This window comes from Candidozyma haemuli (assembly GCF_002926055.2).
Source record: "Candidozyma haemuli strain B11899 chromosome Unknown C_2014730914, whole genome shotgun sequence".
Classification (NCBI taxonomy): domain Eukaryota; kingdom Fungi; phylum Ascomycota; class Pichiomycetes; order Serinales; family Metschnikowiaceae; genus Candidozyma; species Candidozyma haemuli.
In genome coordinates this window covers 1,533,859-1,552,787 of record NW_020289904.1, presented here as the reverse complement: position 1 = coordinate 1,552,787, position 18,929 = coordinate 1,533,859, and the positions used below count along the sequence as shown (strand labels likewise).

The window sequence follows — 18,929 nt, the reverse complement described above, 5'->3', positions numbered from 1 at the left end:
TGCGCGATGTGCGCTCCGAGGTGGATCCTTCCAAATTTGGGTCTCCTAAACGAGATCTTCTGTCAATTGGATGTCTTCGATACGGTTGTGTAGTATTAGACAAATCAGGAAATAAAGTACATTGAAGGTTTTTCCATAGGTCTTAGTTTGTTTGTTTAAAAGGCATAAAAATAATCATTTTATATAGCTGTCTATTAGATGTTGAGCTTCTCATGGTACCTCACCGGAAACATCGGTTTCGCTAATTCTTCTCTATACATTTAAAAGTATGAATTCTTTCAATATGCCTTGTCAAAGCAATGTTTACTGTATGGGTTTTATTTTCCACACATTGTCTACTTTATCAGTTAAAGTTTATACTTAACCAGGGAATTGCCCAACATTCTCATAAATCATACCAATTGCTGGTATGCCATTGAAATGTCAATACCAGATTTTTTTTTGAAAATATTCCACATGAGTCCCTTCACAAAGAGTTCTTAATTTATCCCAAGGGTCAGCATACACTGGAATCCATCATTTACTGTTGATAACCTAACTCTAGCTCTGTCTTATAGACCTAGTCTACCATTTTGCACCCATATGCGCGTTAGATATGAGGCATGCGTCTAGAAAATTCCATGAGGGCAACCAACTCATTCTGGAGGCAAAAAAAAAAAGTGAGTCCCATATAAGTTTCCAATCTGCTCACGTGACCGCCCGCCGTCATTTCGCACTGCAGTCATTGACGTCCACTGATCCTTCACAGTTTTTTCTAACTACTTGCTTACTGTTAAAGAAAATCAAAAATGTCTGATTGGGATAATGTTACTGTGATTGGCCAGAAGGCTCGTGTTGGCGGTGGTGGCCCAAGGGAGAGAGTTGCTCGTACCCAGGCTGAGGTGAACGCCGCCAGAAGAAGTGGTGCCGCCATCAACACGGAAAAGAAGTACGGTTCTACCAACACAAAGTCCAATCCTGAAGGTCAGAGATTGACTAAGTTGGATAACACTGATGACGTCGTTAGCGTGAAGAAGGTCGAAGCCAGCGTCGGTAAGACCATTTCCCAGGTTAGACAAGAGAAGAAGCTAACCCAGAAAGATTTGGCCACCAAGATCAACGAGAAGCCTCAGGTTATCAATGACTACGAGGCTGGCAGAGCTGTTCCAAACCAGCAGGTCTTGGGTAAGATCGAAAGAGCTTTGGGTGTCAAGTTGAGAGGTAAGAACATTGGTGAGCCATTGTTCGGCCCTAAGAAGAAGTAAACCCTTTAGTTATCATAGACCACATAGTTTGCACTACACGACTCACGACAAATGAACTTTTTTTTGTTTCTCATTGCATTTATTGTAGTTTCTCCGTTATGCTTCACACTTAGCAACAGCCCTGCTGTTGTTGTCGTTGTGTTTGATGCCTTCCAAGCTCCACTCTCTTTCCAGGCTGTGGAGCTGCTCTATCGTTCGCTTCCTCAAGTGGCAATGCACGAGCGATCTGGTCAAATATTTCAAGAACGCCTTCGCCAGACTTGGCAGAACATTCCTTGTGGACCACCTTATTGGGGACCTCGCCAGCTGCAGCGGATTCTTGATTGAGCTGCTCTAGGTATTGGCTGACTTCTGTTTCGTCTACTTCTCTTTCATCCAGTAAATCAGCCTTGTTGCCGACTAATGCAAGAACGATGCCCTCAGGGGCTCTTTTCTTTAATTCTTTGATCCAATCTTGTGCTTTCGTAAAGGAGGCCTTGCTCGTGATATCGTACACACACAAAGCAGCGTTGGCGTTTCTGTAGTACATAGGAGCCAAGCTCTTGTAGCGTTCCTGACCAGCTGTATCCCAGATTTCAAACTTGACGGTAGTTTTTAATTCTGGCAATGTGATAGATTGGGTGAGAAAGGCAGCACCAATAGTAGACTCTCTCATGTCATCAAAGGTATTTTTAACAAAACGATGTACTATAGAGGATTTTCCCACGGCACTTTCACCGAGGAGAACCAACTTAAACTGGACAAACCGGTTGTCAGACATGTTGATACCTGTAGATGTGGTTTCGGCTTGCGGGCTCACTATCTATCCAGGTGTTTACTTGCATCTATGATATCGCATGGTACGCGCACGACCAGCTTAGGGAAATAGTAGATCGGTACAAGCTCCCGACTGACTGAGTGAACCCCCCCTGGATAGACGAAAAGTGGCGCATTCTATTCCAGAAACTAAATGAACCTTACACAATACAAAAGATAAATCAAAATATTCTAAACGTACTTATCCTAAAACACCCATTGTTTTCATTTCATTTCTAATATTTTTTAGCTATGCTTCTCTTTTTGTTTTGTTTCGTCATTTTTCGTACCCGACCCGGTTCCTGGCTTTCGCAGCCTCCGTGTGCACAGTCCTCTACCGTCAGCCCCCAAACACAAACCATATACTTTAGTCTCTGGTCATCAGTAGTATATCCAACATAAGACCACTCTTATCTGCCTGTACCCACACCAAACCTCAATATAAATAAAAATAAGGTATTCTGCTTCATATCTTTTTTTTTATCACAAAATCAGTTGGTCCCACTTCGTATATCGCCGTTTTGGTGGTACACACGGCTAGCATAGTCCTGCATTCCCTGCCGAGATCCTCTGCACACTTACGCGGCATGGGTCACTAGAGTTCCAGGGAACGGATTGTTCATGGGGCTTTATCCTTGTTCTGGCCGATGGCGGGTAGCGAGGATAAATAGACCTCAGTTCCTCTCCTCTTTCGTGTTTTTTTCCCTTCTTTCTTATCCTACTCAATTGATACCCTAATCCATAATAATGGCTTTAATGAACTTGGGCTTTAAAACTACCGTTGGCTTAGGTCTTCGTGCCGCACTTATCATCTTCTCCTTCTGTCTTTTCATCTGCTCGTGTGTGACATTGGGCAAATTGGACTTTTGGGAGGATAGGGCTGGTGTTTCCTTGGTGACCAGTCTTCTTGGTTTCATTTACTACATTCCAACCGTTTTGCCTTTCACGGTGCGCTACTTCTCTCCTGCAATTGTTCTTGCAGGAGACATTTGGATGGTAATCTGGTGGATTATCGCCCTTGGTGTGATGGGAGACCGTTTCGGTAGCGACTTGACTTGCAAATGGGTTACCGGCGACTACAAGACCGGCTGCCAAGCCGGTAAGGGCGCTCTTGCCTTTTCTGTTTTGGGATTCGTAACTTCCCTTGCAACTGTGGCCATCATTGGTTACTTCACTGTATACCAGAGCTACAAGGATGGCGGCAAACAGGGTCTCTTGCAGAAAGGATCCCTTGCCAATGGTGCTGTTTTCTTGGACGGGTCAGCAGCTCCCCTGACCGCCCCAGCAGATGTCGAGGATATTGAGGCAGGCGCTGGTGCTGCCTCTAGTGGTCAAGAGGAAGCAATTGACCAGAAGGATGTGGAATCGCAGCCAACTGAGCATTCGCCTGTTGCCAGCCGTCACTCTGAGGACTTGGCTACCGCTACCAAGTAATCTCGCAATTATTTTAATCTAATATGGCGTTGAGCCTTTCCATTGTTTGTATTTTTTCAATATTTCCTATCGCTTACTTCGTAATTGATTTCCGGCTCGACGGGTTATTTGTGTTTTGTTACGAACTCTTCGTAAATCCTTCTGGGGCGCGCATAAGACATGCGCTGCCAAATGTACATTTCGAATAAGTGGCTTGTGAATTAATCCAGGGGAAACTCGTCTGGAATAACGCCATGTTTACATCCGTGGCAACCCACAACAATGCTCATAATCAGCCTTAAGTTTCATTGTTGTTGAACTTTCCGTTCGGCTAGTCAATGGTTCCCCTCTAGTGTCCTTCTTCGCCTAAAGTGGTGGTAGGTCCGAACTTCGATAGTCATCAGTCTCCTGCCACCCCTCTTCTGTTCCTGCCAGTTTCAACTGACCCACTACATGGACATATCGACAATCGTTTCATTTATCTAACGCCGATGCTTGTCGGGCCGGAAATTCATTCTTTCCGTCCCTTAACATAACTATTTACAGGCTGAGGCATCAGATTTATTGGTCAATCTTGGCCAAAATCTCTCTGTCGCTGTACAACAAGTACTCCTCGTCACCAACCTTGACTGGAGAACCACCGAAGCCTGGCAACAAAACCTTGTCACCAGCCTGGACGGAAACAGGAATGATCTTACCGTTGACATCGGTAGCACCTGGGCCAGCAGCGATGACAGTACCCTGGTTCAACTTCTCCTGGTTCTTCTCAGGGATGTAGATACCACTGGTGGTCTGAGTGGCAGGCTTCAATCTCTGGACCAAAACTCTGTCGAACAATGGCTTCAAGTTGTTGACGGATTTCAAGAAAGACATTTTGCACGGAACGTTACTGATGAGATGCTGGAAGTGTTCTCCACAGATATATATGCTTTTTTTCATGGAAGAGCGCAGAATTTCTACACATCCGTACACCCACTACAGCTGTCAAATGGATTAAGGCCAATTTTTCGCAGCCATTCTTTTTTATGCTGTTTACCTAGAGCTTAATTGAGATAACGCTCTAATGGTTCTCCAAGAACGTTCTCTATAACTCTCACCAAGTCCTTTCTCACCTCTAATTCAACGTCTTCGTCGTCATCTTCTAACAATTCCGCAATGTATGGAATGAAGGTTGGTAAGAATGGCAACCACTGTTCGCCCAACTTCTGGAAGATCTCCTTCAATACTCTCACGGTCCAGACCTTGGTGTTCAGCGAGTTCTCGTGTTCGTTAGAAACGTAGCGAATCAAGCCATGAACAAGTTTTTCGTTGTATTCATCAGAAGAAACGTTGGTGACAAATGATGTGATGGCCTTCACGAGGTACTTGCCGATAGGCTTTTCGATGTTGCTCAACTGAGACAAGAGAGGGTTGATAATGGTCTCAAATCTCAGTTGGTGAGACCAGTAGTCGTCTTGGTCGTACTTGAAGGAAGAAACCAACGAATTCAAAATGATTCTTCTCAAATTGGTCTCCTTAAGGTCACCAGACACAAACCTATTCAAAATAGCCACGGTAGGGTCAATCATGTATGAGAAATAGGAGGTGATGATACTCTTCAATCTGTCCTGCAACTTGTTGAAGAATTTGAAGAATGCAGTAAGTCTAGTGATCTCGGTGTTGGAGGTACTAATAGAACCTTCGCCAGTTGCAGCCCATCTCACCAAATTGGCAAACAATGGACGGAAACTCTTGTCGTTGAGTTTCATGACATAGACGATAGCACACTGGTGGAAAGAGCTTTCAATGCTATGGATAGTGTTGTCATTGAATTTACTCTCACCGTACTCGTTTCTGAACTCAAAGGATTTGATCAACCACTTCATGAAGAGGGAAGAATTAGCTGTGGCAGTCTTCTTCTCAATCACATCAATCGAAGACTTCACACCGTTCAAGTACAAACCAAGCTCCTTTGCGTCGTTGATGGCATAGAAATCGTCTGTAAGCGCCAAGTTGAACAAACAATCCAAGACTTGGCCCTTGTCGACATGTTCAACGATCAAAGCCAAGACGTTAGAACGAATACCACTGTCAATCAAATCACTGGTCAAAGTAGCCTTGATGATTTGCTTCAAGTTGGTAACCACGAAAGCAGGCAATCTCTTGACAAGAACTGAGAACAACATAAGGATCGATCCCTGTAACAACATTCTACCCTCCTGCTCTTCATCATCAATCTCTTCATCGCTCTCTGGAGCATCCTTTGATTGTGAGACAGTTGACTCCCAGATTTTCAATGCTGGTGGCAATATCTTGGGGAAGAAACCAATACACTTCACTCCGAATACCTTCACAACGCTGGCAACTGCATTCAATGAGGAAACGATGATCTCGGTGTGTTCATTCAACAAACCATGCTCGGATGTGATGATCTTCAAGGTACCAATCAATGGCTTGGCAACATCTGAGGATGCGAGCTCTGGTGAAGAAGCAGCAAGCTTGGAAACAATAATCGAAAAGGTGTCCAAGTAAGCTTGTACGAGTTCAACGTTATCAAATGATTCCACTCCTTGGACCAAGATAGGCAACAAGTCTTCGAGGACAGTAGTCTCTATCGTCTCATCGAAAGAGTTATTGTTCATCTCATTCTCGAACTTAGTGCCAGCAAGAATTGCAAAGTTTTTGGCAATAGTAATTGAGAGCTGATCGTTGACGTTCTTCAACGATTCGGAAATCGAAGAAACATAGTAGCTCATTGGGAGCAAGTTAAGTAGAGACTTGAGCACATCGTATAACTCGTTAACAATCTTCGTGCTATGTTTTCCGGAATTGGTGAAAGAATCCAAGGATCCAAAAATAAAGGAAGTAACTTCTCTGAAAACTTCAAGAACAGAGGCCTTCTCATCTTCTGGGGTTTGGTCATCAAAAAGGACCAAAGAAACCTTCATTCTCAAGGAAACAAGGTTGGCACTGACTGACAATTCCTCGTCAGTACCGAGAACCTGATTAATGAAATGCAACAAGTTGGTCTTGAGGGCTACCAACTCCGCATCGGTGGCATTGGCAATTGTAGACCCGAAAATTGGCTTTCCAGATAAAAAGGCATACTGATCCGAGTCCAGGCTAACGTGCTCCTTAGGAATCTGGTCCCACAATCCGAGGAAACTATTAATGCTTTCTAAGCACACGTCGGCATCAAAAGTCTTCATCAAAGCAGTGATGAAATCCAACAGAGAGTTGCATTCATGGATTCTGTTCTTCTCCTTGTTGGCAGAATACTGCTGGCCGATCAAGAACAAGATGTTCTGCAAAGAATTTTCATGACCCAAGGTCTGAACCAAGTATACGAAGAGCTTAACTCTGCGGTGTCTTGGAATATGCTGGAATGCTGTGACAAAGCTCGTGAGCAAAAATTCAATCTCAGTAGACACAGAAGAAGAGGCGGCCGTGATGGCTGGTACAACCTTGGAAATGGTCTTCTGCAAAGCAGAGCTTGAGAATTCATCATCTTGTCTGACAGTGTGTGCTCCCATAAATGTAAAGATAGGCATCACCGAGTGTAAGATGATTTCTGGAGCCAAAGAAGCCAATTCAGCGATAACAAGAAGTAACCTGTTCTGAACTTGAGGAGACTGTGAGAGTCTGATGGAGTTGACGACCAAATCTGCTCTAATTGAGTTCGAATCAATGCGAGACCTACTTCTGCTCTGGGACTCCTTCATCCTGACGATGCAAAGCAACATACACGAAGCCAAGGTTTCCTGGGCGTACAACACAGGGAGTTTTCCATCGTTGCCCAAGTAGTCCAAGTCGGTCAAAATTTTGAACAAAACCTGCAACAAGTCTGGCCCAGCTAAGGTGCTGATAGTTTTTCTCAATTGCGTTTCGAGAACATCCAAGATGATAGAGAGCTTTCTCAAATGGGCAGCAGCCATGATATTGATGTCATCTCTTGCCATATTCTTCTGCGTAGAGGAAGAGGATCTTCTTCTTCTCTTTGCAACAGACTGTTCTGGAACCTCAGTAACAATGTTCACTGAGTTCAACAATGCCACCATGTCCTGATTGGAGAATTCAAATCCTTGCAATGACTCAAGAGGATCGAAGTACAACACAGAATCACTGTCCTTTACAAGAAGCTCGATGAACTCTTTGCTGATGCGCACCTTCAAGTCGGTAGATTTGAGGAATGGGAAGAGCTCCTTGATTCTGTCATTCACAATCAATTGCAATTTGTCATCGGAGTTCAAAGCTCTAACAAACCACTCAACCTCCTTGGCTTTCTTCTTTTCATTAGCTGTCTGGCCACCGACCATACCGGCAATAGGCTTTTGAATATCTTCAGCGAAGCTCAATCCCTCCGCAATAGCATCTTGTGCCCATGCATCACGTTTGTCAAAAAGAGCCTTAACATCCCCAACAAATGAGAACCTATCATCAAAGCCCTTGGTCTCCCTGTTGTGTGAGCTGATGATTCGCCAGACTCTATGCTTAAATGCAAGAGGCAATGGAGACGACCACTGGCCATATACAAAGCTCTTGAGAAGAAGCGAGCCAAATTTCTTTCCCGTTTTTGTGCTTTTAAAAAGGACATCAAACAAGAGATGCGATAAACGTGAAGCGTCAAACCTCACATCGTCAAGCGAGGCTTTTTCGTCAAACAACACGTTCAACATAACATTACCATCCGATGGGGAGATGAGAGACTTTCTCGCATCTTCGTTCGAGCCGTAAATATCAGACTCCATGAACAAGACACTTTTAGCTTTCTTACCCTTGGCCAGAATCTTGTCACTTTGATCACGGACCAATTGGAGAATCGAGATACAGATATCCCTGAAGGGCTTACTGACATCTCCCAAGCCAAGAAGAATAATTGGGGTAAGCAAGTAGACATTAACGTTCGCATCTGACTTGATAGCTTCTTGAAGGGCATTTTTAGTGCAGCCAAGAGCTAATAAGCGGTATGGTAATGGAATGGATGCTGTGAAGGCTAAACGCAAAAGGAATGAGACGAGTAATTCCTTGCTGGCAAAAAGATTATCCGTTGCAGCCTTGAGGAACGCAAGCTGCTTCTTTTGAGGGAATTCACTCAACTCCTTAAGCAAATCTTCTGCAATTCTGTTAAACTCTGCGTTAGAAGATGTGTTGAAATAACTCTTCGCCTTTGCAGTGAACTTGTCTGTAGGCTTGGCCTGAACTGGCTCGAAATCAGTCAAGGCATCCTCGTAGTCCCCTTCGTAGGAGGAATCATTGGCGTTGTCTCCCATGGTATGCATGAGTACAACTTCTAAGTCTTGGAGATTCTTGGAATGCTTCTTAAGTTCCGTCACAAGCTTCGTTTTGTTGGACTTGAGAAGCTGTTCAAAAACAATGATAGCACCAGATCTACCTTCTTTAGAAACACCATCATTTTGGGAAAGGTGACCGAGGAGTTTCTTAACAACAATGGGGAAAAACAATTCGTGATCAGAAACTTTGATGTACTGCAAAAGCTTGATAGCATGGTCTTCACCGTGGTTCAACTTATCAATGACGTAGAAAAAGATCAACTTTGAGATATGGTAGTTCTCTTCGATCAAGGTGAGTAGCAAAGCTTCCTCCTTAAGTATGTTCTCCTGAGATAAAGCTGAAAAGACATTGGATTCCTTCAGGACATCGTCCTCGTTATAATAGTTCCAGATCTGGCCCAAAACCACGAGCGTTTGTCTTTTGAGGTTGGCAAATGCAAAAGGATCCTTCAATATAGTCAGAGTCAAGGAATACACCAATTCATCACTCAATGGTACTACCGAACTCAAGACAGACACAATAGCGTAAGCAGTCAATTTGATATCCTCTTTGAGGGTAGTAGAGAACTTGAATTCTTGTTTTTGAGGAGCCAAGAGATCATTCAATGTCTCCAAAATGGTTGTCATGTAATCGTTGTTGATCTTGTTAGTATCACGACCGAATGAAGCCAACACTTGTGCAGTGTTAGATAAATAAAAAACAAGCTGTTCCTTGTAGGTAGTTCTATGTCTTAATTGTTCTCTGAGGTACTCAGAATACAATCTGAAAAATGCGGGATCATTATGGAAGCTCTTGAGTACAGAAGATGCCGGTAATGATTTTGACTGTTCCTTGTATCCTGACAACCACGTAAAAATAGGTGGCATGGATCCCTTAGGCACCACATTCATGATTCTTGTAAAGACAGGCTGGGAGTGGTATGACAAGGTTGACAAGAACAAGAGCTCAGTGTTATGGATGTTAACATGGTATCTTCTCACTAACCACTCCATTGCTTTGAGGGTAGGAGCGAGATTGTAATATGGACTTGCCAAGTTCATGAAAGCCTCCAAGCTTCTGTCAACCTGTTCAAGGATGTCCTTAGACTTGACATTTCTATCAAAGTCAATACTCGTCTCGGAGAAAAGTGTTGCAGAAAACTTTTCGAATCTCAGATCAAGTTCTATGAGCTCATCGAGACCTTCAGTTGCAATCAGGTAGATGTAGTCAAAGTCTTGAGCAGCAGCTGTCTTGGCATCGAAGAGCAACGATCTGGAGTGGATCTGTTGTCTTGACTTTCTATCAACAGCCAAAGATGCATTTTTCTCGCCAATAGTCTTTAACTGTTGCGATAACAAAGACATTGTTGCCGATGTAGGTTTACAGCCTTGGACCTGTAATTTTCATAATGCGATGAGAGATGAGAAGAGGAGGTGTATATGCAGACCATAGTTAAACATCTACCCCAGTTTTAGAAATTAAATGCTAAGCGAGAAAAACTAAGGGGATAGGAGATATGAAAACCGTTCATCGGGTTGTTCGTGTGATGATGCTGTTGCGGGGAGGGTGTTGGTGGCTGTTCTGAACCGCATATGCGAAGTTCAAAATGGGTGCAAAAATGAAGAGGACACTGCACTGAGACAAGAGACCAACTAACTCATATGCTTCTGGTTGACTTCGAAAGGAGTAGAGGTGGAGACAAAACTTGACTGTTATAGAAGAACCCAAAAAAGATGTACGAGGTTACTGCACTCCACTTCATCAGGTATGTTTCACCCTTTTTGAGACTCGCAGAGAGTTTCCCTTTTGTAACTCTGAAATGTGCCCGCGTAAGCGCGAGGAGGGTAAATTCCAGTCGGTGCCTCATCCGGCAGTGTTTTCTCAATGGCATGTCATCTGAAGTAGCCAAGTCATACCAGCTGCACCGAAACCCAGATCTCAGATAGTCATGTTCTGGAAGACCGTCAGCACCGCCCAGACACCCAAGCAAGTGTCCATTTACTTGACACAAACGTAAATCGACTGACTACAGACGCCTGACTACGGTTAGTAGAAAGTAACAGAGGTTGCCCTCGGCGAGAAAACTCTACAAGCCGCAGGGAGGTCTTTCCTACCGTTTTTCTTCGCCCAATGGGTAGTATGGACGCGAGGCAGGCTATCTGGGGCGTAAAAAAAAAAAAAAATATTGTTACGAGACAGATGAGGCAAGGTAAACAGAAGCGACGTGCCACCAGAGATAAACCAGCGACCCCCAAAAGATAACAGAGATATCAAAGAACAGATAATAACGGGGCGTACGTAGATAGGCCGAAAAAGAAAGAGTCACCGTTTTGTCTAAAATTTCTTCTTCGGGGCGCTTCGGTGCGGGCCCTCATCACTGTAAGCCATCTACTTTTCAGTCTTAGCCCGCACTAACGAGACGCACCAGAAGCTTACCCTACCCAGAAAAACGCCCATCTCAGGTTCAGCCAAGGCACCGAGGGCTCCCCAACAAAGGCCCATCCACGACGCCACTGGCGTCACAAAAGATCTCGGATGCCTTGTCGCTTGCAGGTTGCTGTACAAAAAAATAAATGGCTTATGTGGGGGTTTCCCGGGAAAGCCTCTGGTGGTATACCTCCACTCGAAACCCACTGCAACAGAAGAAACTTGAAATGAGTGGTGGCTTCGTGGTGGGGGAATGGCTGGCGCTGGCACTGGCGCTGGCACTGGCCACCAGGAAGGTAATGGCGGGCCTACGGTAGGGAAAAAAAAACTCGCACCAGGGCAAAAACTAGGGCAAACTTGCGCGAGCATTACACTGCGCCCGCGAGCGGTATTCGTCACGGTTGCGAAACGCCGTCCTGAATTGCCGTGAGTCCGGATGCGATAAGATACGAAAGAAAAAAAGACATCGTACTGCTGCTCTCCGGAGTATTACATGACTGTAATCTGTTTTAGCCGCCTGCTGGGGGGCGTAGAGAGCGTAACTGTAGAAGGTGGACTATCCTGCCCAGGCCCAGCTTGTCAAGCAAACGGGCTAGGCTGACAGGTTCTTGGGCCCCTCGCTAGTGCTGTCAAATTTTTCTTTGTTGGCGGGGCGAAAAGTCTTGGTACTGTCACCAAGAGAAGAGAAAAAAACGGTGCGAGCAAGTCTGCTGGCAACACAAAATAGGGAGGCCTACCGGGTCACAGAGACACCTCCCTAGCCGATGATTTGCCTGGCAACAAAGAGAAAACAAGGTTATTCACCTCCTGCGGTGTCCCCACTTGACCCAAAAGACAAAAAAAAAACGCCTGTTTGTTTCTCCTGGACTTGTAGGTAACTTGCCCCACTCACTTACATCATAGTCCTACACGGAACATGAACGCCGTGCATATCACATTTCTGTCCTGGGCCTCTTCCTTTTTTTTTTGCACTTTATTCCCCATACATGCGTCTCGGACCCTCTGAGATAAGCGTATTCCAGAGTTTCTGCTTTTTCGCCTATATATTGGCGCAGGCCCCACAATTTTCTTTTCCCCCAGTAAAGACATCATGAGTAAAGACTCCCATATGTTTGACTTGAAGGCCATGTCTTCGAGGCCGTCCATCTTGAGAAGTAATTCGGCCTATCTTGGTCCTTCCATCTCCAACTCCCGTATAGTCAATGTCGACGAAAAGGGCAATATTCTTTCAGAAAACAACTCCATTATAAGTCTCGAGGAGAATGAGTTGAAGAAAGGTTTGAGAAATAGACATGTTCAGTTGATCGCCTTGGGTGGTGCTATTGGTACCGGTCTTTTCGTGGGTTCCGGTCTTGTGCTCTACCAAGTCGGTCCTGCCTCTCTCTGGTTGTCCTATGTTGTTTTGTCCACCGTTGTGTGGTTTGTCATGAATATGTTAGCTGAAATGGCTGCTTTCCTACCCGTTCCAGGTGCCGGTTCCCAGCAGTTTATTAACGATTACACTGACCCATCTATTGGTTTTGCCCTTGGTTACAACTATTGGTATGGTTTCGCTATTTTGGTCGCCTCTGAAGTGGTTGCCGCAGCTCTTGTTATTCAGTATTGGACCACTGACGTTCATATTGCTGTTTGGATCTCGATCTTGTTAGCTGCAATGTTGATTTTGAACTTATTGCCCGTTCAGTTTTATGGTGAGGTGGAATTCGTCCTCGCAGCAGTTAAAATTCTCGCCATTACTGGTTTGATTATTTTGGGTATTGTTTTGTTCTTTGGCGGTGGTCCCAAGAATGATAGACTTGGTTTCCGTTATTGGAAAGATGGTAACGCCTTCCATGAACACATGACTGGTGGTGACACTGGTCGTTTCTTGGGTTTCTGGACTGCCGTCATCAAAGCTGGTTACTCTTTTATTATGAGTCCTGAGTTGATTGTGGCTTGTTCTGGTGAAGTGAACAACCCTCGTCGTATCTTGCCAAAGTGTGCTAACCAGTTTATTTACCGTTTGGCTTTCTTTTACATTTTGGGTTCTTTGGTCATCGGTATCATTGCGGATTCCAACAGTCCTCGTTTGGTTAGTAGTAGTGATGATGCTTCTGCCTCCCCATTCGTCCTTGGTATCCAGAATGCCGGTATTCCTGTTTTGAATCATATCATCAATGCCGTCGTCTTGGTTTCCGCAGCTTCCGCTGGTAACTCCTTCTTTTACGCTGGTTCCAGAACTTTGTACTCCCTCGCCTTGAGAGGTTTGGCTCCAAAGTGCTTCACCTTCATTAACAGATTTGGTATCCCAGTTTACTGTGTGTTGATCACCTGGGCTGTTGGATGCTTGTCTTACTTGAACGTTTCCAGTTCCTCGGCTCAAGTTTTCACTTGGTTCTCGAACATTACCACCATCTCGGGTTTCATCTCCTGGATCTTTGTTGCCTTTGCTTACTCTAGATGGAGAAGAGCAATTGTTGTTCAAGGTCTCGAGGACAGAGTGCCTTACAGAACAAGATTCCAACCATTTGGTGCTTACTACATCATGTTCCTTGTGGGTTTGATCACTCTCACAAACGGTTACGCCGTGTTTTTCGACTTCAAAATCGCCGATTTCCTTGCGGCATACATTACATTCCCAATTGTGCTTGGACTTTATGTGGTACACAGAACATATTCATACTTCTGGGTTGGCCGTAAGAGATGGCTCAATCCTTTGGAATCTTTCGACTTCAGCAAGTTAGAGCTCGTCGAGGAGGAACAGAGAAATACTCCCCAACCTCAACCCAAGAATGCTTGGGAAAGATTCCTCAATGTGATCTTCTGATCCATTCAATTCTACTCTATCTTATTATAGGTTATTATACGATGCATATGTCTTACTATTTTTATAGAAATGATGAAATTTAGAGATTGTAATTGTAGTCAAGTCTGCTAAGTGCGATCAAACCAAGATCTCAACCACCTTTCTCGTCTCGAGATCGTCCAAATGAATAGAGAAAGTCGATTTCATATCGACTGTAAGCATAATATCAGAAAAATAGGTTGCAAAAGCAAAAAAATGGACGAGTCCGGATTCGAACCGGAGACCTTTCGCATGCTAAGCGAACGCGCTACCAACTACGCCACACGCCCTGGGAAGAAGTGGTCCCTAGCAGGATCGAACTGCTGATCTTGGCGTTATTAGCACCACGCCTTAACCAACTGGGCCAAGGGACCTACTTGAAATGAAATGGTGCAGGTCACCATCCAAATGCGCACCACTAAAATCTCATTTCGCGCTTATTTTTAACCCTAGTTACATCTTTGGAATGCTAGAATTAATACTAGCCATTATAAACCTAAATCTGGCCCAAAAACCGATTTTGGGGCGAGCTATAAGCCAAAATGGTTTAGGGACCGGGAACATACTAATTCTACACCTGTTTAGTGATTTTAGAAGATTTGAAGCTAAAAAAAAAAATGAAGCTGTCCAGTAGGAGCCATTTCCTCCTTATACCTCATTCTGCATCTGTGTCCTTTTTTTATTTTTTTGTTAACTATCCAAAAGGAATAGAAGACGATACTGTCAGTCTGTTTACTTTGAGCAACTGCTACTGAATGCTAAATATTCTACATGGCTGGCGATCGATTGAATTCTTTACCTATCAATTGGCACCTCTCACTATCCCTACGTGATTTAGATCAGAATTCTTGCCCCAGCTGAAATCTCTCTGATTCACTTGGCTAGCTTCACCAACAACACTTTACCACTGTCCAATAATACCTCCCATTTCCTTCCCCAACTCTTCCTAACAGGCCTATAACAGTTGTCAAAGTCAACAATACCACAAAGGTCAATGACGTAGTTGGTATTGTGTTTTTAACTCCACAGTATATAAACATCCAAGGAAAGAATTTAGGCCAATTCGCAGTAACTGGGGAAAACCTCTAGGGTTGTGTGAAAAAAGGTTAAATACCCAAAACTAAAGCGTGCCACAAAAATATGATACCATGAAGAAACTCAACTTATTTATTAATATTATTAATGTGTAGTAGTCTTGGAATCTTTTCACCGAGTTTGAAGACTTTTCTTCCTTTTTTGGCCCCGTTTTCCAGCTTCTGTAGATTCGCTGGACGTTGTGAGACCACACTGGCACTAGACGGTATTGTGTGCGAAGCGCCTCGGAGATGTACACCAAAGCCGCATTCAACCCTGACGGTGCCATTCGCCTCCACGGCTCTCCCCAGGTATAAGATAACGCCAATTGTCCTATTTTTCAGTGCCAACAAAAAACTACTACTATAGAAAATATGTCTGACTTTACTGAATATAACGTGTCCTCTTTGGCCACATGGAACAACGCCTTGAACCTGGACTTGAACACCCAGTTGGGTGCCTCTGTCTTGAGGACCTATAATGCGGAGGAGGCATTGATTAACCGTGAAGTGTTCATCAGAAACTCCAACAAGGTTTTCAACACCAGCGTGAAGGTGCAAGGTGCACCAGTGACCAACCAGAAAGCCAGTGGCCGTTGTTGGCTCTTTGCCAGTGGTAACGTCTTGAGACTTCCATTCATTGAGAAGCACAACATCAAGGAGTTCCAGTTCTCCCAGCTGTACTGGTTCTTCTTTGATAAGCTTGAAAAGTGTAACTTCTTCTTGGAGAAGTTTGTCGAGTCAATTGATGCTTCTGAGGACTTGGATATCAACTCTCGTCTTATCCAGCACTTGTTGGATGATCCTACTTGTGACGGTGGTCAATTCGATATGTTCATTAACGTGGCTGAAAAGTACGGTATGATTCCTCATGAATTGTATCCTGACGCTTACTCTGCCACTGCTTCAAGAACCTTGAACTTCTTGCTTAAGACCAAGTTGAGAGAATTCGCCCAGCAGTTGAGTAAGGCTAAGAAGGACGCCCCAGACTCGATCCAGGAGTTGAAGGAGAAGCAGCAAAAGGAAATCTACAGACTTATGGTCATTTTCTTGGGTCAGCCACCACTTCCAGATTCTGAGTTGGTTTGGGATTACAAGGATAAGGATGACAACGTCAAGCAGTTGAAGTTCACTCCATTGCTGTTCTACAAAGATTTGGGTATTGACTTGAAGAACTACGTTTCCTTGTTGAATGACCCTCGTAATCCATATGACAAGATCATCAAGATTGACAAGTTGGGTAACGTTGTTGGCGGCAAAGAAGTGTCTTACTTGAACATCGACATCGACCAATTGGCCAAGTACGCTATTGAACGTATCAAGAGCAACCAGGGAATCTTCTTCGGTACTCACACTCCAATTTACATGGATAAGAAGAGAGGTATCATGGATGAGGAGCTCTATAACTACAAGCTCATTGACTTCCACGCCTCCCAAGACAAGGCTAGCAGAATTGAATACAAGCAGTCTCTCATGACACATGCAATGGTCTTGACTGCCGTGCACTTGGATGAGCAGGGAAACCCTGTCAGATGGAAGGTTGAGAACTCCTGGGGTAAAGATTCTGGTCAGGATGGTTACTATTGTATGGACCACAAGTACTTCAAGGAGTACGTCTACCAGATCGTTGTCGACAAGTCTGAATTGCTGGACAACCACCAGTCGATTGTGTCTGAGGCAGCTGACCCTGTGGTCTTACCACCATGGGACCCTATGGGAGCTTTGGCTAATTAGGTATTTAGGTTGCAAAAAAATATGCGCGATTGCACAGAGTAGCTGTTACCCGCACCCGTCCTACAATACATCTCAGAAAAAAATTACTTGTTAGTCTCATCTATATTCTTTTTCAAGTGAACACCATAAAACGTATGTTTCTACCTTGACACAAGGATGAAAAACAAACACAGACCTGATCTGAACAGGACTTCGGTCCTCATGCAGATAAACCGTTATTGCCTAATAAGCTGATGTCTTCAATTGCAAGTTCGTTTACTAACAATTTAGCTGATTCACCTTTCCGACATTGCATTCCCTTTCTTGAGGAATTTCATTCAAAACTGGTACATTTTATAAGGCATTTTCACTTGTTCTCTATATGTTTATCCCTGTTCTCTTGCCTTGTCTGTCGTTTGTCTCTTATGGCCTTGGACAGAGATTAAACTTCCTCACTCTCTTCGCCATGATATTCCTACTGATTACTCTTTTCTTTCAAAAAGTTGGTTTGTTTTTGAAAGGGGATCATCTTTGCGTTTCTCTTGGACAAGTTCGTTAGAAAGTCCTTGTTTTGTATGCTTTTCTGGTTTTTTAGACTTCTTACTACCCATTCACTTCTTATTTTCAGACTTCATGATTTTCGTTTCCAGCAGACACTTAAATCATCTTCTTCACTTTCTTTCTACGTTTCACTACGTTACAACTAGTGTACACGAAATATATTATTTTGGGTTACTATTGAAGACAGAATGATGCTTATTTCTTAGCGGTCAATCTTCTCAAGTAGAAGGCCAACTCCTCACCCTCCAAGATGTAACCATCACATCTACCGGACTGACCTGGTCTTGAAGAGATGCAAGCGTACAACTTACCAGCAGTGAACTGGTGGTCGACAGCAGACTCAACGTTAGAGGAAGCAGCTCTAGAAGCCAACTTTCTCTCGACCTTGTGAGATCTCTTGACCTCCTCCTCGGACTGCTTCTTACCCAAAGACTTACCGTAGTGAGTCTCGAACCACTGTCTGAATGGGGTGGCATCGATCTGGACAATAGCGGCCTTGGTCAAGGTGTTAGTTCTGACCAACTCGTTGTTAGATGGGTGGTAGACGACAGAGGCAATTCTGGTCTTTCTGGCAACACCCTCGGAAGCCCAAGAGAAGTTACCGGTCTCAACTCTCAAAGCTCTGAACTTCTGGTTACCACCTCTGGTTCTGACAGTGTGGATTCTCTTAGCACCAATCTTGGTGTTGGCTGGTTGTCTACCTAACTCGAACTTTCTCTTCTTTCTGAACTGAGCTCTTTTGGCACCAGTAGCAGCACGCTTGTGACGAGAGTCTCTAGAAATACCCATGGTGAACTAATTGTTAGTACGATGTCTTATTGTTGATGAGGACTCCGAAGATAGATTGACTGTGGATTTCACGGCTTATTGATCTTTTAAAACAATAAATGATGGATGGATAATTGATCTTGACGTTTGCAAGCACTTAGACTGATCTTCTTCGGGTTGATTGATGATGTTTCTTGTAATTTAACATACTTCTTGGTTACTGTCTAGTAGAAAAAAAGAAGATATTCAAGTAGCTCCTATAGAAAAAATTTTCGCTGGGAGCGGTGGTGCAGGCCTGAGAATTCTAAGGTGAGGAGGTAAAGGTCTACTGAAAATTTGGTCACGTGCACTAACTTAGTGCGAGCATCCTGATCTCGTTAACTAGGAAGAGCTCCCACACTGCGAGGTCTCACTCACAAAACCGTTGCGCACGTGAGTGCAAGATAATGAGGGCTGTAGCCCTAAAACCTACCAGTGTCGCTAAACCAACACTTGACAAGTCAACAGGAACAAACTATAGATGTTTCTATTTAAAACAAGAATAAAGAAGAAAAAAAAAAACTGCATCGAATCTACTGCCCAATTTTATTCGTAATATTGGAGCCAACAAACGGAACAATACACCATTCGTAGTGATCAACGGGCAGGCTAACCCTTACTAGCCCACTATGAGACAAACTTCCAGTTTCGCGGCAAGTATACAGCCGGTCTAAAAGCGAAGGGAGGTATCGAGATTGTGTCTCTTCATGTGGCTTAGCAAGAAATATCCCTTGTAATTACGTACATCAAGGCCGGAGTTGCCCATATTTGTTTAAGCATAACAGCAATACAGCCAATTACCTAATTTTATGTTGTTCTCTT

At 44.0% G+C, this 18,929-nt stretch overlaps 8 protein-coding genes and 2 non-coding genes across 10 annotated transcripts; 4 read left to right on the top strand and 6 right to left on the bottom strand. All coding sequences in view use genetic code 12, as the record gives it.

The window, feature by feature from the left end:
* Positions 1–788: 788 nt before the first annotated feature.
* On the top strand, positions 789–1,244 carry MBF1 (Mbf1p; the record flags this gene model as incomplete). The annotated part of the gene is made up of 1 exon (XM_025486000.1): positions 789–1,244. One exon carries the CDS (start codon positions 789–791, stop codon positions 1,242–1,244), a length of 456 nt encoding a protein of 151 aa, XP_025341465.1.
* A 109-nt stretch (positions 1,245–1,353) lies between these two features.
* On the bottom strand, positions 1,354–2,004 carry YPT52 (Rab family GTPase; the record flags this gene model as incomplete). Its single annotated transcript, XM_025485999.1, has 1 exon — positions 1,354–2,004. The coding sequence occupies one exon, from the start codon at positions 2,002–2,004 to the stop codon at positions 1,354–1,356; it is 651 nt and encodes a 216-aa protein (XP_025341464.1).
* A 782-nt stretch (positions 2,005–2,786) lies between these two features.
* Positions 2,787–3,473, top strand: CXQ85_002317 (MARVEL domain-containing protein; the record flags this gene model as incomplete). The annotated part of the gene is made up of 1 exon (XM_025485998.1): positions 2,787–3,473. The coding sequence occupies one exon, from the start codon at positions 2,787–2,789 to the stop codon at positions 3,471–3,473; it is 687 nt and encodes a 228-aa protein (XP_025341463.1).
* A 540-nt stretch (positions 3,474–4,013) lies between these two features.
* CXQ85_002316 (uncharacterized protein) lies at positions 4,014–4,325 on the bottom strand (the record flags this gene model as incomplete). Its single annotated transcript, XM_025485997.1, has 1 exon — positions 4,014–4,325. The coding sequence occupies one exon, from the start codon at positions 4,323–4,325 to the stop codon at positions 4,014–4,016; it is 312 nt and encodes a 103-aa protein (XP_025341462.1).
* A 170-nt stretch (positions 4,326–4,495) lies between these two features.
* On the bottom strand, positions 4,496–10,066 carry CXQ85_002315 (snoRNA-binding rRNA-processing protein; the record flags this gene model as incomplete). The annotated part of the gene is made up of 1 exon (XM_025485996.1): positions 4,496–10,066. The coding sequence occupies one exon, from the start codon at positions 10,064–10,066 to the stop codon at positions 4,496–4,498; it is 5,571 nt and encodes a 1,856-aa protein (XP_025341461.1).
* Positions 10,067–12,219: 2,153 nt separating this feature from the next.
* On the top strand, positions 12,220–13,935 carry CXQ85_002314 (uncharacterized protein; the record flags this gene model as incomplete). The annotated part of the gene is made up of 1 exon (XM_025485995.1): positions 12,220–13,935. The coding sequence occupies one exon, from the start codon at positions 12,220–12,222 to the stop codon at positions 13,933–13,935; it is 1,716 nt and encodes a 571-aa protein (XP_025341460.1).
* A 235-nt stretch (positions 13,936–14,170) lies between these two features.
* CXQ85_002313 lies at positions 14,171–14,243 on the bottom strand. The gene has a single exon. It is a non-coding gene; the product is annotated as a tRNA-Ala (tRNA).
* Positions 14,244–14,253: 10 nt separating this feature from the next.
* Positions 14,254–14,327, bottom strand: CXQ85_002312. The gene has a single exon. It is a non-coding gene; the product is annotated as a tRNA-Ile (tRNA).
* Positions 14,328–15,401: 1,074 nt separating this feature from the next.
* CXQ85_002311 (C1 family peptidase) lies at positions 15,402–16,760 on the top strand (the record flags this gene model as incomplete). Its single annotated transcript, XM_025485994.1, has 1 exon — positions 15,402–16,760. The coding sequence occupies one exon, from the start codon at positions 15,402–15,404 to the stop codon at positions 16,758–16,760; it is 1,359 nt and encodes a 452-aa protein (XP_025341459.1).
* A 735-nt stretch (positions 16,761–17,495) lies between these two features.
* Positions 17,496–18,089, bottom strand: RPS8A (40S ribosomal protein eS8; the record flags this gene model as incomplete). The annotated part of the gene is made up of 1 exon (XM_025485993.1): positions 17,496–18,089. One exon carries the CDS (start codon positions 18,087–18,089, stop codon positions 17,496–17,498), a length of 594 nt encoding a protein of 197 aa, XP_025341458.1.
* Positions 18,090–18,929: the final 840 nt, after the last annotated feature.